The 17,210-nt window shown below is 31.3% G+C and overlaps 1 protein-coding gene across 6 annotated transcripts in view; it reads left to right on the top strand.

The window, feature by feature from the left end:
• The window catches only part of LOC140450839 (UDP-glycosyltransferase UGT5-like), a 125,947-nt gene that overhangs the window by 72,858 nt on the left and 35,879 nt on the right, over positions 1–17,210 (top strand). The window contains exon 1 of one of the 6 annotated variants that reach the window (XM_072544514.1): positions 501–981. The exons of 4 other annotated variants lie outside the window; for them this stretch is intronic. In XM_072544514.1, coding sequence (XP_072400615.1) covers positions 516–981 — 466 coding nt within the window. In that variant the 5' untranslated portion in view covers positions 501–515. Of the gene's footprint in view, positions 1–500; positions 982–8,769; positions 9,261–17,210 lie in introns of those variants that run through there. One more of the 6 variants, XM_072544513.1, reaches the window with a different exon arrangement.

Below are 17,210 nucleotides of genomic sequence, written 5' to 3'. Positions count from 1 at the left end.
ATTCTTCATTACACTCTAAATCTTTTATTTGTATGCTCTACTTCTTCTTCAATTTGTAACTCATTTTTTCAAATCATCACTTCAAGTCGTCGATTTTTACAGTCTGCTGGGGTATTTTTAAATGTAACTATTTAACACAAAAGAAACGTGCGTTTACAAATACAAAAAGGGCGCTAGTGTCATTTCGATATAAAATAACGGAAAATATATATGAGTTTCAGTGGTATGTAAAAATACGACTACTTAATGTTAGATTTTTTGAATAAACGCTATTTTCGTTTTTTTTTATTTGTGACCCTTTTGAATTGAAGTGGTGATATATTACCGCGACTATACCATTAAATACATAAATAATTTAAATTCATCGTATTTAACGATAATGTTAGAGGACATAACAAGTCAGAAATAAATTAAAATAAACATTACCATATTCCTATTTGAATTCTTTAAAGATAAGAGAGCCTTGCACAAAAAACCTTACCATTTTAGAAGTCAAATCGCAACTATAAGTAGTCATGAAGTTAACATGTATTTTCGGAATTTTGTTAACGTTTACCAAGTCCGTCGCGTCTGTCAAAATATTGTGCATTTTCATGACACCCTCACTGAGTAACCAGATCATCTTTCAACCAATTTGGAAAGAGCTTTCGCTAAGAGGACATACTGTTACGGTAATCACGCCGAATCCTCTCAGAGATTCAGCCCTTACCAATCTTACGGAAATTGATTTATCTTCAATATATGATTTTGTTAAGACGATAAATGTGTCGCAAGAACTATCTTACAAGAATTCCGTCATAAGAAACCTAAACTTTATGTTTGAGATTGCGCTGAAGTTCTTGGATCACGGTGTCGAAAACAAAGAAGTAAAACAACTGATTAACGATAATACTACTGATTTTGACCTGCTTATTATACAGAGTGGTTTCTTTTACGACATAGGAAAAGCATTTGTGTGGAAATATCAAGTTCCCATTATTGGTACGAGTATGTCTTATTTTTTACTAAAAATTTTATATTGAGTAAAATTTTTATTTGTACAAAAATTATTATTCCATTCTACAAATAGCTATTTGTAAACTTTGGGAAAGTATTGAGTATTTATTTACTTATTTTGATTTTAATACTTTTTATTATCGAATTAAAATATGATCTTATTTAGTTACATATATTTTAATTACTTCGTTATAAGGTGAATCAAAGTAAACGTAAATCTGGGTCAAGTGTAACCTATAGTTTATTTAAAGATTATAAATGAGTTACAGTGGTGATATCTACAAAACAGTAGTGGCACTATAGCAGTTGTGTTTCTGTGGTAACTAATGGTTTTCAAACTAACAATAATTAGTTCTTGCCTAGTAGCTGGAAAGTAGGGTCATAGTTCGAGGTGTAAAGCTTTAGTATAATTATACTTGGACATTTCTGTTTCTTGAAGTTTAAAAATTTGGTAAGTAGTACAATTTTGTTCTTTTGTTAATGTATATATATATATATATATATATATATATATATATATATATATATATATATATATATATATTTACACGACCCGACTATAGCTCCTCTTTTCAAAATGCGGTTATAAGTCGTCTTCTAGAAGGAGTGAATATCTTTAAAATATTATTCGTGTATATTAATTTTTTTACAATTCTTATAATGTATCGAAAATAAAAACATTATAATTTTTTATACAATTACCAAATTAAAATCAATTGGTCTTCCATCTAAAATTACTATACATACCTCCTCCAATGTATATTAAATTAACAAAATAAATCTTTCTGCTATTCAAAATATACGTCAAAACTACATTACAGTGGTTTACTCCTCCAAATATAAATCAGAGACTAAACGACGGTGGATACGTAAACCAAATAATATATTAGAGTATATTTGGCGCGAAAAAATCTGTAAGCCTAACGATTTCTAACGTTTTGTTTTGCAGTGATAAAATATTCTTTATTTCGAGGGTATGAAGTAATGTCAAAATATGCTAAATTATGCGGAGCTAAAAATCCTAGTGCTCTTACATGTACAAGGCTGAGAAAACATCTAGCAACGCTAACCCAGTTGTTTACCATGTCGGAAAATGACATGGAGCAACTGGCTTCATTTATGGGGCACACATTAGGAATTCATCGATCTTCATATAGACTCCCCGATGACATTTATCAAACTGTAAAGATCTCTAAGTTGCTCCTGTTAATGGAGAAAGGTAAAGCAGGTCAATTCAAGGGAAAAAGTTTAGAAGAAATAGAGATAAATTTGGAAGAAGACATTATGGAAGATGATGATGGACATAATAACGAGGTATTTGGGGAACAAAAAAATGAAACCAATGATGTTATTGAATCAAAAGGTTCAGAAAGTTGTAATAATGAAAAAAAGGGAATATTGGATATGAAGGCAAAAAATAAAAAAAGGGTTTTAGTTCCGTGGACAGAAAATCAGAAGAAAGTAGTCAAAATGTATTTTAAAACCCACATTAAACAAAAGAGGCCCCCCAAAAAATCGGAATGTGAAGATCTGATTTTAAAAAATCCTGATGTATTAAAAAATAAAAATTGGCTCAAAATAAAGGTCTTTTTCAAAATGAATATAAAAAGTGTTAAATGTCGCAAGTTTTTTTCGAAATTCAGTTTTTGCAATATATTCTGAGTTTTCGTTAAGTATTTTTATTTGTGTTTATATATTCAGTTTTGTTCATATTTTTATTATTTGTTTTTAAATATAAATAATGATTAAAATTAAATATTTATAACGAACATATATACATGTTTTTTTTCGTTAGCCCTTGTTAAAAATTTAACAAATGATTATCAATAATATATATATAGCCCTTAAATAATCAGATTCGTTTACAATATAACAAATACATTACATTTAAATTCATTTTTCGTTTTTAACATCACTTTTATTGTGAACAAAAACCTGTCTACTTTGATTCAGATTTTTTGTTAAAATATATATATTATATTACTTTAAATATTAAAGAAAGATTGGAAGACTATTAAGTAGTTTTCGAATCATTATTCCAGAGGAGGACTAAACCACCGTAATATAAAAATAGGAAGAACTAAGGTCGGTAAACTATAATTTGAATATACGTAACGAAATATACGCCGACGCTGGCGACACAACAAGTAATGTGGCGATCATATTGAACTAAAGTATTCAAACGTACAAAAACATGCAATAACTCATCCATCTGAAATTTTGCTCAATGGTTTAGAATGACGTTTAGACTTCTTTTATAATGATTGCGATAAGTCCTCCGTATACGGAGGACCTACCACAGTGGAGGACCTATTATATGTAAATTTCCTATATAAGGAGGAGCTATCCACTGGTGCGTATATATATATATATATATATATATATATATATATATATGTATATATATATATATATATATATATGTATATATATATATATATATATATATATATATATATATATATATATATATATATATATTGTGACGATTGGGGTTTATAGAAAATAATTTATAAGTTATATACTACATATTAGATATAAAAAAGTATTTGATTATTTTAAATAAGTTATATACTAGAGAATTTAATAAAAATATATTTATGTGAGGGCATTTTTAATAAATTAGCATATAATAATTGTAAAAAGTTGTATTTTAATGTTGTAAATATATTTAAGTGAGCCATGTGCATAGGCAACCAACTATACAGTGAGTGATAGACAGATATACTTACTCTCCAAGTGACATTTTAGGAAATAATTGGGAATATAAAGTGGGGTTATAATAATATATTGTTTGAAATGTGTATTTTATTAAATTAGAGTGTTAGTTACTAATTTGAATGTTTATTCTGATCTGAAAAGCCTAAATGTCAACAAAATTATCAATGGAACATTAACGAATTCTCCAGAGTGCAGAGTGTGACCATTGTTTACGGTCGAACATTCTGGAATAATGATTATGTCGGTGGATGGAACAGATATTTTTTTCGAGAACATCCATATCGAAGAAATAGAACGAAATGGAACATGATCTCTTACCAGATGATTCTAGAATATCCAAAAAGATATAAATACCCGTGATTTGGATTCAAGATGGCAGTTTTTAGTCAGAAGTCAGGCCAGTTTATTATGAAAGTTAGTAGACACATTTAGTTAGTGAAGTAAATTGTTCAGAATTTTCAAGAAGTCAGTCAGAAAAGTTTAGTAAGAAATATGAAAGTTAGTTGGAGTCAGTGAATCAAGTACAAATAGTCCAATTGTTTAATATAGTGAGTTAAATGAAGATTAAAAATTATGCATATATTTAATGCACATTTATAATTATACACAAATAATTATTGAGGATTATAAAAGTATATTAGAAGAATAATAAATATAAATGGTGTTTGCTGGTTTGATTGGTGGTTTATAAATGCTGGTGAAGAAAAATATATCTTAAATTGGTAGAAGCTGATAATTGGAAAAAGTAATTTCACCAAAAACAAGGATAACCGAAGTACGAAGACATTCAGTGGTGATTAGAATCTATATAGTGGAAAACAGTTCATTTAGGCATTCAGTGAAAGAAAGGTACAAAATTTTGTTAATATAATTTAGTTAATGTCATAACAATTTCAATTTTGAAGATAGTTTGTTTAAATTTTACATTGTCTATAGAATTTAATTAGTTTTATAAGAGTATCAATTTAAAGATAGTTTATTTTAAATTTACATTGGCTATGTTAGATATATATGTGTGTTTCATAATAGTTATAATAAAGATAATTTAAAAAAGTACTTACAAACTAATTCTTTGAGAACCGCGATAAAAACCCTATATTATTAAAAATACTCATTGTTCATCATTCAAACAAAAAACACATCATAACAATATATTAACTATATATTAACGTATGTTTTACCTGTTCATTTGTCCTTTCAAAAAATTTTTTTATCTGTTTCCTTCACTTCTTCTGCGTTGTCTGGTTCTGCTCTGATTTCCAGTTTATTTTCCGAAAAATTAATGGTGATATGTTTTTCACTTAATTCATCAATTCCCGCTATCATATCATGATTTAAATCTTCGATCACCACACATTGCATAATATAGAATTTGTCTCCCACTCTGATCCGTACTCCCAAACCTTCGTTTACCGTCGTCAATTTTTTATTGTTTGCGCCCACTAAAGCAACCCTAGGAATCTTATACACAAATCTGTCCAAATTTAATTCTTTTACTAGTTTTTTATTGATTAAAGATATCTCCGATCCAGAATCAATCAAAATTTTAATCGCTTTATGTTTTATAAAGGCATCTAAAAATATTAGATTGGAATTAGAATTTTGTCGTTCGTTTCCCGCCAACTGTATAAACTCTCTCGGGTGACAAAATATACCGGAGAGTTTTTTACTTTTGTTTAGTGGATGCTTTATTAAAAATCCTGTCTGGATTCATTGCATACATCTTCTTCTTCGTTTTCTATTGCTACATGATTCATCTCCCTTCTATTTTGTCGTTGGAAGCTCTGATTATTTCTACCGTCCCTTTGTTCGTTCTTATTCCTATTCGGGGGATTTTGTGCAGCTCTGGTCCTGTCGTGATTTTCATATGTTCTATTTTGTGTGTCATTCCGGTTATAATTTTGTTGTCTAGTGTAATTGTGGTATTCTCTTGGCCTATATTCATTTGTTGATCGGGGATGTCGGTTTCTCTGGTCATAATTTGATTGATACCTTCTTTCCGGTCCATTGTATTGGTCATGTTGTCTTCTGTTTCTCATTTCTCTTCTTTTCGTTTCTTTTAATTGAAGGAATTGGCACAAACTATCAATATCTTGATAGTTTCTCAAAATCACGTGATCCTCCAACGTTTCTTCGAAATGTCTGCTTATCATTTCTACCAGTTGTTCGGTAGAGTATTTGTAATCTAGATATTTTGAATTGTTATATATCTGCAAAGCATATCTTTCTTCAGATACTCCCATTTTCTCGTGATATTTTCCATTCTGTAGCTCTTGGTTGATTTCCCTTTGTTTATTTTTCCCCCAGAAATAATTGAGAAATTTATTTTCGAAATCTGTCCAATTTTCAAACTCATCTTCTTTGCTTTCATACCATAACGCTGCTTCTTCTTTCAGATGGTTTCTAATTGTTTCTTTGCAATCGTCAAAATATCTAACATGTTGCAATTTAGTTTTTAAATTTTTAACAAATGGTACTGGGTGTGTCGTTCTAATGTCCCCGCCAAATTGTACTTTCGCCTCGCTTGAGCTATAGACGATAATTTCTTTTCTCTCTCCTCCTGTTTGTTGTTTTATTTCTGCATTATGTGTTTCATTTTGCTTTAATCTCCTTTCTACTTCTTTCTTGTCTTTTTGTAGCGCCATTTTAAATTTTTCTTCTAACTGTTCTAATTCCTTTTTCTGTACAGTCTTAATATCTTTCATTTTAGTTTCTATTTCTTCTCTCTGCATCTCTAGTTTCCTCTCTGTTTCTTCTCTGACTTTTTCTAAACAGACTTTTACATCATTTTCATATTTGTCCAAATGCTTTTCCATTTTCCTATCATTTTCTTCTAATTTTTGTTCATAGTTTTCCAGACGCTGCTCTATATTCCTGTTGTTTAGTTCTATTGATTGTTTTGTTTCATCCATTTTTAGTGCTGTTTCTTGTTGATTTCTATCCATTTTCTTTGATGTTTCATTCATTGTTTGTGTCTGTATTTGCATCATTGCTAATAATTTTTCTAACATCCCTGTTTCTTTTCTTTTCTCCATTATTGTAGCATTTCCTTCATTATCAGATCCTTCTTCAGCAATTGTTTCCTCTTCTCTGTTATCCTCCCTCCTTTCTTGTATTTTGCTTTGACTCCTTGTGGTCGACATATTGTTTTTTTTTCGTTACTGTTTTTGTCCCCGCCAAATGTGAAATTTTACAACACTCTATATGTTGCAGAAACACGACAAATATTTCTCCCCAAATTTAATAAATTTTCACGACAAATATCAAATATGCAATCAGTAAAATTCAAATAATTCAAAATAAATATCAAATGTACGATTGGTAAAGAAAATAAAAAATAATTCAATAGCAGTAAATATCAACTAACTACGATCAATCAATAAATAAAATTTTTATCCTCTGGAATAAAATTGTCAAAATACTTTCAGATTCAAATTCCCTCAATGTTATATATTTTTTTTTATCTCCGGATCACCTGTACTTATTCCGAATCTCTTTTCCTACCATCATACGTAAAGCTGCGATATTTTCAAGCCCCACGTTGGGCGCCAGTTAATGTGATATTAAAAGTCAGAGGTGCGCCAAGCAATTAATTAGCTAATTAATTAATTAATTAAACTTATTTAAATGATGCAATTATGATTTTATCACACTATTTAATTCTCTTATCTCAGGGTTATATTCATGCTTCAATATCTATGCTTTACATATGATAGGTAAGGTCTAAGGAATATCGGAATAATAGTCATATATGATACAAAATTATATATTGAAATAAAATTCACACTCAAATATCTTAAACAAAAAATATCTCATATAAGGATTATCAAAATTTTGTTCTATGTACGTGAACCTTCAAAATTTAATATTATACACTATATAAATTAAAATTTCAAATCAAAATTGTTGTTCTATATCTCTTGATAAATATTTCTATCTTTTCGGAAGCAATTAAAAAAAAAACTTTATTGATAAAGAAAAACTGACGAATGTTAAAAAAAACTATCTCTCTGATGATGAGTTGTCCAAATCCTTGTTCCTTGTAGCCTACACTATCTATTCTTAGCAGTTCCCTAGGTAATCAGCAATCTTACAACAAATTAGTGCGGGCCTCTCGTCTTCAATGATCTCCTTCAGATGCACGTATCGTTCAAAAAAAAAAAAAACGCTAGCCTCTTCTCCTCTCGATAAACTGAATCTCTCGTTCCGGCCTGAACAGTGACTCTTGGAATATATAAGTAGAAACGTATGACTTACAATATTTTACTGGATCAGCTTCCGTCAGGATACACTTAGTCCACGAAAACTCACAAGCATTCACTTCTAATGCTTACTATCATTTGGGAACCGCCAATGAACTACGACTGTTCGCCTTGCACCCTTGGAAAACAACTACTGATGATCTTTTTTTCCTCTAAAATCTAGCTAAACTCTCATTTATCTATCTCTCCCACTTTCTTTCACTCTTTGCCAATCAAAGTTCGTCATATTTATCCCCATTTAGATAACAAACAACAACCTTAACTACAATTATAACTTTCCTAAAAACTATTAACATGTTAATCGTTTCTACAAATTCTTAAAAACTAACGGAGAAATATAATTTCTAAATTCTACCCCATTGTCTTTATTCATTGTACAAGTCCATTTGGAAAAAACGGTCGTATTGTTCAATTCACTACGTTCACTCCAATATATTTTACAAAGAAAATAATTTATGCATATCTTAAATTTTGTTTACTACAGGTAATCCAAAGATAATGGACTTTCATTTCTTTGAAATATCTCTCATAGTTTATCAGTTGAAATATTTTGAATTATTATGTTTTATAATTTGAAATATATTAAGAGCAAACCAATATTATTTTTAATTTTACATAGCATAACAATATATATATATATATATATATATATATATATATATATATATATATATATATATATATATATATATTGTACGCCGCTGCGTTATATGTTATATCATTTTAGTGAATATGTATGATATTGTTATGGTTTATAAACTGCAATATATGCAGAAATGTAATTTGTGTATGTAATTTGTGCACTAGGTTAAGTGATGCATTTAATATATATTTTCGGAGCTTTTTTTACGTTTACTAAGTTCGTCGCGTCGATCAAAATATTGTGCATTTTCATGACGCCCTCGCTGAGTAACCAAATCATCTTTCAACCAATTTGGAGAGAGCTATCTTTAAGAGGACACAATATGACAGTAATCACGACAAATCCTCTCAGAGATTCAGCCCTTACCAATCTTACGGAGATTGATTTATCTTCAGCTTATGATATATATAAGGCAATCAAATTGTCGCAACAACTATCTTACAAGAATTCTGTCATTAGTAACTTAAACTTTCTGTTTGAGCTTACGCTAAAGCTTCTGGATCATGGTGTCAAAAACAGAAGAGTACAACAACTGATTAATGATAACACTACTAATTTTGACCTGCTTATTATGCAGAGTGGTTACTTGTTCGATTTAGGGAAAGCATTTGTGCGAAAATACCCAGTGCCCATTATTGGTATGTCTCATTTTTTATTAAAAAGTTTATATTGAGTAAAATTTCCATTAATACATAGCAAATTACTAAAATACAAATATTACAAAGTTTACAAAGATTAAAATTTATTCTAATGAAGAGAAATCATATTAACTGTGGCGCGCCGTGACATTTGAAGAAAGGGATGCAAATTAAAGGAAATAATAAAAAGACTTACTAACCGTTTTACTTGTAGTGTAGCTCTATTCTTCTGTCATAATTGGCAAACTCGTTTATGACAGTCTCATAAAAACTGGGATTTTCAGACATTTCTCTAATAAGTTCTTTTTCAATTGATAAAATCGTTAAGTTAGCTAGCCTTTCCTCACTTGTGGAATTTCTAACAAAGTTTTTAATCCTCTTTAGTACAGAAAACTTCTTTCTACAGACGCACTTGTAGCAGGTATTGTCATCACTAAGTCACATAATTTTGAAACCTCACTATATGCTTCACCCAGTTTAGTTTGTTTAAGAAATGTCAACATTTTAGAGCTAGTATCAGTTTGTACAGAGTGTTCAGAAGCATACGAAACGCATAGTTGAGAATGCAGGGAAAGAATGTCAAAAAAGTTTGCATAATGTTTTTTAGACAATTAAAAGCCTCTTTCGGGAAACTACAGTTGGCATATTTTTTGAAGTTGCATAACTCCCCAAATCTTAACTCACAAAGGTTTTTAAATCTTTCTTTAAGCTGTTGGGAAATATTATGTATTATTTATTATGTAAGTCAATTATAAGATATTTTTGTGCCGACTACATCGTCAATCATTCCTCAACCTCATCGTCGTTTTTTGCACATGATATCAAATTGCTCCCTCTGTCTGTTGATTTGGAGTTCGAATTTGTTCCCCCTGTCTGTTGATTTGGAGTTCGAATTTGTTAATTGTTTTAATACAAAATCCAATATCATTCGATTTAGTCTGTAATACATTAAATAAAATGTCTGTATAAGGAAATATTTCAGAAAATACTTAAAGCAAAAATCTCGTTTGACTAGTTTCAAATAACCTCTTGAGGAATTCACAGTTATAGAGTCCCAACGGTCTTTATGCTCCAAAATGCTTTCAAATAACTCTATTAGGGATTGTCGATATTGGGAAACTATTTTTACTAACCTCCCATTGTAGTTCCATCTGGTGGGAGCTGCTCGAGGGAACCTTTTCTGAAGAATGACATCTAAAGCATGTGTCCTTCTGGACGATTTAGAAAAAAAGCAGCCATTCTGCGCAAGGTTTGGAAAAATACTTTGCAAGTCTTATTGAGTGCGACTGATTCCGCTTGAACTAAATTTAGCCTGTGTGCAAAGCAGTACAGAAAAATTGCATTTTGAAACCTCTCCTTAACTTTTGTTTGAAGTCTTCCCAGGTGCCCAGCCATTACGGCAGCTCCATCATAACTTTGAACGACAAGTTTAGAACCACAGTCCAGTTCCTCAACTATATTACAAACATGTCTATATATACCTTCTGCCGATCTATCTGCAGCTATATCCAAAAATCCCCAAAATCGTTCTTGTATTTCACCATTATTTTTGATGTAACGCAGAACAACCGACATTTGACTCAAATTGACGATATCTGTAATTTCATCTAGAACAATGGAAATAAAGTGTGCTTCTTTTATTTCTTCTTTGATTTTTTGCAGAACAATATTTGCCACAAACTTGATAAAATCGTTTTGTATCCTATTCGAGGTACCTCGAAATACAGTAGATTGATCTAAATGACTTTTTAGTAGTTCGTCATATTCAGATAAAAAATTTGCTAAATCTACAACATTTCCTCTATTTACAGATTCATAATTGTCATTATGCTCTCGAAAACTAAGTTCATGTTCTCCAAGGAAACATGTAATGTGAATCAGCCCCTTTAATATTTCACGATTTTTTTTTACTTGCTCATTATGCATGCGGTGACTAACTTTAAGCTGATTATCTAGAGCGTGATCAATTCGTGTTTTACCAAAAGTCTTTTCTTTTATAACTGATTCTAAATGGGTTTTACTTAAAATGTGTCGTTTTATAGATTTGTGCAAATTATTTAAATCTGAGTAACTCGTACTATTCCACACTTTTTTCTCACTTATATTAAATAATATACACGGAAAACTAAATAATCTCGAGAGAGTTTTACAACCTGTCAAATCGTATATATTTTTGTTAAAATAACGTGTACATTTCGTCGACTTGGTTTGAATTTCCAGTAATGGTTTTGGCCTGCCTACAGATATAATATTACACTTTTCTTGAAACTTAAATTTGAAAATCCACATTTTAATAAATCTCACACAATACTGCACTGTCCATTACTGTTTTCCTGGCAGGACGAGAACGTGTACTTGAATTATTACAAATCAGTTTGAAATATGATTATGTAGTTTTAACTACTGATAATAAATTTTAGATTTTAGGGGATGCAATGTATCCCTTGCATCCATACACCGCACGCCTCTGCATATCAAATGTATTCTTATTATTGTAATAGTCTTCAAAAGAAAAAAATATACAAACATTATAGTTAAAGTAAAACTAGGCACAATAGCCTGTTAGTTTTTATCAAACTAATTTTTGAATCCATTTTAAACTAGTAGCTTCTACTATGTCAACATTTAACCTGTTCCATTTATCAAAAACTTGGTTATCTAAAAAGTTTGCGATGCGTTTCTGTGGGTAGCTTTCATATTTGTTGTATTCTTTCTTGGATGGAGCGTAGTATGTGTTGATCTGCTTGTCTTCTTATCACATGTTTCTTTTTACGAGACTACTGACTAGTTTTGTCAAAAACTTCTTCTGCTATATGCTCTCTTATTTTTAATCACATTTGTAAAGTACAAATACGTTAATTCCTGTTACATTAAGTAGGGCGTAAAAGACCACCATCGACCATCTTCTAATATTACGAGCTTCTTTGGATTTTGATGATAACTGATCTACCACGTCAACTCGTACCTTCGTTTTGTTATATTAAATGGTCGTCATGGGTGAAAGATACCAGAAGAACGTTTTTCTTCAGTTTTGGAATATCTTTGTTGGAATTGATCTACATTGATCTTCAGTAAACTGGGTAGGTAGCTGTTTCTTATTTTTTTCGTCTTGTACCCAAGAATGTTAATTTACCTGCATATTAGTGGTATAAAACATTTTGGCATCTGCTAAGGAAAATATCTTATTACTTTACTTAGACGGCTTGGAAGGTATCCATCCATCCAATGGCGCTACAGCCCAAATCGGGCCTTGGCCTCCTTTAACAGGCTTCTCCAATCATCTCAATTTACCGCTGTTCTTTTCCATGAACGCGTTCCCAGGCAGTTCCTGGCATCCTCATCGACTTCATCTTCCCATCTCTTTTAGGTTTTCCAACAGGTCTTTTTCCCTGCATTCTTGCATTTAATAATTTTCTGGGGATTCTATTCTCATGCATGCGGACCACGTGCCCTGCCCATCGTAATCTCTGCAGTTTAGTATGTTGTGCTAGAGTTGGTTCGCTATATTGCTCGTATATTTCTCCATTATACCTAATTCGCCAGTTGTTGTTTTCACTTATTGAGTCCAGGATCCTACGTAATATTTTTTTTTCAAACACATCTAATGCATTGGCAGATTTTTGTGTCACCACCCATGTTTCACAACCATAACTTACTATGGGCCTGATTATTGTTTTATAGACCCGGAGTTTTGTTTTCCATTGTACGTCTCGCGATTTGAATATGTGGCCCATCGCGAAATAGGCTTTATTTGCCAGCACAAGCCTTCTATTTATTTCCGGTTCTTCTTCATTGCTTGCGACCAGATCCATTCCTAGGTATGTGAATCTATTTACATGTTCTATATCGTCAATAAAGTGTTGTTGCACTGGTCTATTTGATCTGGTTTGTATGAGTAGTTTTGTTTTATTTGTATTTATTGCTAGCCCTACTGCTTCTGCACCCTGTTTCAACTCAACGTAGGTTTCTTCCGCTGCATTTCTGAACACTGCTCATTATGTTTATATCATCTGCGTATACTGCTAATTGGGTAGACTTGTTTGTAAGTATGTTATTTCCGCTCACCGTCAACCGTCTAATTACATATTCAAGAACAAGATTAAAGAGCGTTGGAGCTAGTCCGTGGCCTTGTTTCAGTCCTTGCGTTATTGTAAACGCATCAGTGATCTGTCATTGAATACATACCTGTGCTTCTGTTTCTGTCATTGTCATTTGCACTAGTCGTATTAATTTTGATGGTATGCCAAATTCTTTCAATATATTAGGTAGAATTGTTCTATCTATTGAATCATGGGCTTGTTTAAAATCTACAAAGAAATTGTAAACGTCCATATCATATTCCCATGCTTGGAAGGTATATACTGTCGAAATGAACAGCTTCCACAAATTCGCTACTAAAATCTTGTCTATGATCATGTATTAAGATGGATTGAAATTATTGATGCAGTTTTCATTTACTTGGCACAACACATCTCGAATTGGAGCTCTTTATCTACAGCTTTTCTGGTTTTTCGTGTATCACAGTTATCAAATCTTAGATGTCAAACCAACAACAACCAACAAGTACAATAAACCAACCAATGCTTCCACTTCTAAGACATCACTGGCCTCGTATAAGTTTGTCTGGCAGATTGTCCTTGATCAAATTTCTGTATTTGCTGATCGGTATAGGTAAAACTAGTATTAATAAAAGAGTCGTTAAAAAACGCTTTCCAGATTTCTACAGGGTCGGTAAAATTGCGGGTAACCCGTTGTGGTCCCGGTAATTGTGTAACAATGTTTTTTGATTTTGCCCTATAGCTTCGTTAGTTCATTGGTGGACAGTGTTTTTCCATGACTTCACTTTATCTTTACCAGATTAACATCATCATCATCATCATCATCTTGGTGCTACAGCCCTTAGAGGGCCTCGACCTTCTCAAGCTTTCTACGCCATTCTATTCTGTTCCTCGCTTGCATTTTCCAGTTGCCGACTCCGATCTTCTCGGCATCTTGTGTTACCCCGTCCATCCACCTTAGCTTTGGTCTACCCCGTCTTCTCATTCCCACGGGTTGCGCTGTTAGAATCTTTTTTATCATGTTTGACTCAGAGGCCCGGGCTACATGTCCTGCCCACTGCAGGCGGCTTCGCTTAATTATAGTGGTAATATCTTTACCACCAAACGTATGCTTGTAGAACCAGATTAACATAGACTGTCAATATTTTTCTTTGATTAGTGATAGTTCTGACTCGGAACTGGCATTTAAAATCGCCAGTTGCTTCAAGCGTAGTTTCTGAGAGAACGGTTTGTTCTACACAAAAAGTGCTGATAAACATTTTTGTTCAAAATTATCTTAGCTATATTTTTTATTTAAAATATTTCTTTCCATGACGCACAGATTCTTATTAAATTGATTTTTTTTGGGTTTTTGCCCCTCCCTACGAGGAGGGTTTTAAGGGACAGCCCGGGGTTAAAGTGGTAAACTTTTTTGCTTTTTTTTGGGGTCCCAAAATTGATATTCTCGGCAAAATTCAGCATGTTTGTATGATTTTTAGAGTCCAAATCTCTGATGACTGGACTATTATAAAAGGTATAATAACAAAAAAACCCCTATCGGGCTCCATCACACAACGCTTTTGGAATAACTATTCTATCATCAGTGCTATCCTAAAAGTTATAACCACTTTAATTAAATCAAACGTGAAGGTTAAAATTTTGACCAAGGTATATTCCGAAAACGTTCTGTGATCTAGTCCGATAGGAATTTTTTATTACCTTTTATGAAGGGATTTTAAAATATATTTTTATAAAAACCACTTACATTTGATATTATTTGGAGATAAATAAAAATATGTGCTTTGCCAAATCTGCTAAAAAAAATTACGCTAAAATAAATATAAGTAAAATAAATAAGTGTTTAACACACGTGAAAACACACAAAATATCAATCCAAAAGATTTTATTGTATTTCCCTGTACGCGGACATAGTTTTTTACCCGCCGACCGTGTTTTTGGAAGAGTATAAAAGCAGTTGCGACAAAAACCCATAATTTTAATTAAACAGGAATAACATAACATCTACAGTGGTATAGGTAAGATAAAAGCACTAGGAGAAGATTGGCCACTACTTGATACTAAGACGCTAAGTAAATACTATAAGGACATCCAATCAATTATTGAATTGAAATACGCTACCGAACACAAGAAGAAATTGAACACCTGCGAAAGAAAGGAAAAGGAAAGTCTTACAAAAAGATTGTGTTGGTAAGAGACAAACTTTTGAAAAAAATATTGTTCTAAAGCTGTTTTCTTGTGGCATTTTAAAGTAATTAATTTTTAAATGGAAATAAACCACAATTAAAGATTAAAGTACGTTTATTTACGTCTCAATTTACACTTCGGAAATTGTTCTCAAAATACAAACATTAGTAAATTAAACAAATTTTGTATTTTTGTTGCTTAGTGAAAAATTTTTCTAATAATTTAATTTTATCTAACTCATTTATATTGACAATTTAGACATACATTATACATTTTAAAGTAGACGACTTAAAAATGATATTGCCAATATTATTGAGTTGCACTCCTGGGACGACTTTACTTATAAGATAGTTCATTCGATCACACTAAATCAACTGTAACTTGAGAATATTTGTCAGAAAAAAATCATAGCATGTATTTCGTCTTTAAAAAGACAAACACATGCCATGATGAGAGTAAAATTCTCCTGTTAGTAATTCCGTAGTAAATTATGAGGGAAAACTAGGAAAAAACCTCATAATACTATCCCGACATGGTAAGTATTTGGTTGTGCATTCAGTTTACCTTCAATAAACACCAAATTCTGATTTTATATGTTTGTTATTTAAATAACATAAATGATGTATACTCTATAGTAGTATACATCATTTCATTAGTATACATCAGTATACAGTAGTATAGTATACAATATTTAAAAAAAAATAATGTAGCAAATTCTACTAAAATCATCACTTAAATTTACAATAATTTCTAAAGAATTATGAGTATCCACAAAAAAATGTTTTAGTGGCAGCATTGTAATCCACGCCTATTGCAAGTTGCAAATGGCGTTATAAAAACATCGTATCCCAAATTTTAGAAATAGGCGATAAAAACAGTATACATCAATTTTTATATATCTAATAAACACTGCTAAAAGAGAAGAAGGTACATTACCAAAATTATTGCAGATGGTCATTTAAGGCAGAGTATTTTAGAAGGTATGAAACTTACAACAAACCAGTACTAATAAATATAGAGGTATCTATATTTGTATATCAAGAGGAAGATCTCCAACGCGATGGGAAGATTAAATGAAGATTGGTGGAAAAATACCTTCATGAAGTTGTCCATCTGGTACAGAATTGCAGCTAATAGAGACAGCAAGCTAACAATATTTAGAGTGTATCCATCCACACCTTAACAACGGCTTAAGGAATGAGAAGGGGAAGGATATTTGTTGCCAATACTTAAAGAAAGAAAATTATAAAAAATAAACAAGTGTCAGGATATCTGTGTTTTATTTTGTTGTTTTGTGACTTAGGTTTGTTAATGTAATGGAAAACAGGTATAATCACAAAATATTAAATAAAAACTTTCCTGTACCATAATAATACTCTCTCTGTATCAGATATTATGTTATACATTTATATATAAAAATGTGTAAGTGTATACTATATTTTTGGACAGAGAGAATATATTCTTTGGCGTAGAATAAGTTTGCATTTATTATTTTATGACTATATTAACTTTCCATTAAAATAATAATTTTTGAATTTTGGCGCCTAAAATTCAAAGCATATTTTTTTAATTTGCCGCCTAAAATTCAGAACCTACGTTTTGAATTTGCCGCCAAATGAAATTAGTTTCGGCCCGTCCATATTTGGCGCTAGAAACACTCTCCCAAAACTTTCTATGGGAGTTACCTTACTAGGGTAATATATACTCT

This window comes from Diabrotica undecimpunctata, chromosome 9 (genome assembly GCF_040954645.1).
Source record: "Diabrotica undecimpunctata isolate CICGRU chromosome 9, icDiaUnde3, whole genome shotgun sequence".
NCBI classification, from domain to species: domain Eukaryota; kingdom Metazoa; phylum Arthropoda; class Insecta; order Coleoptera; family Chrysomelidae; genus Diabrotica; species Diabrotica undecimpunctata.
This window is presented reverse-complemented; position numbering and strand designations above follow the sequence as displayed.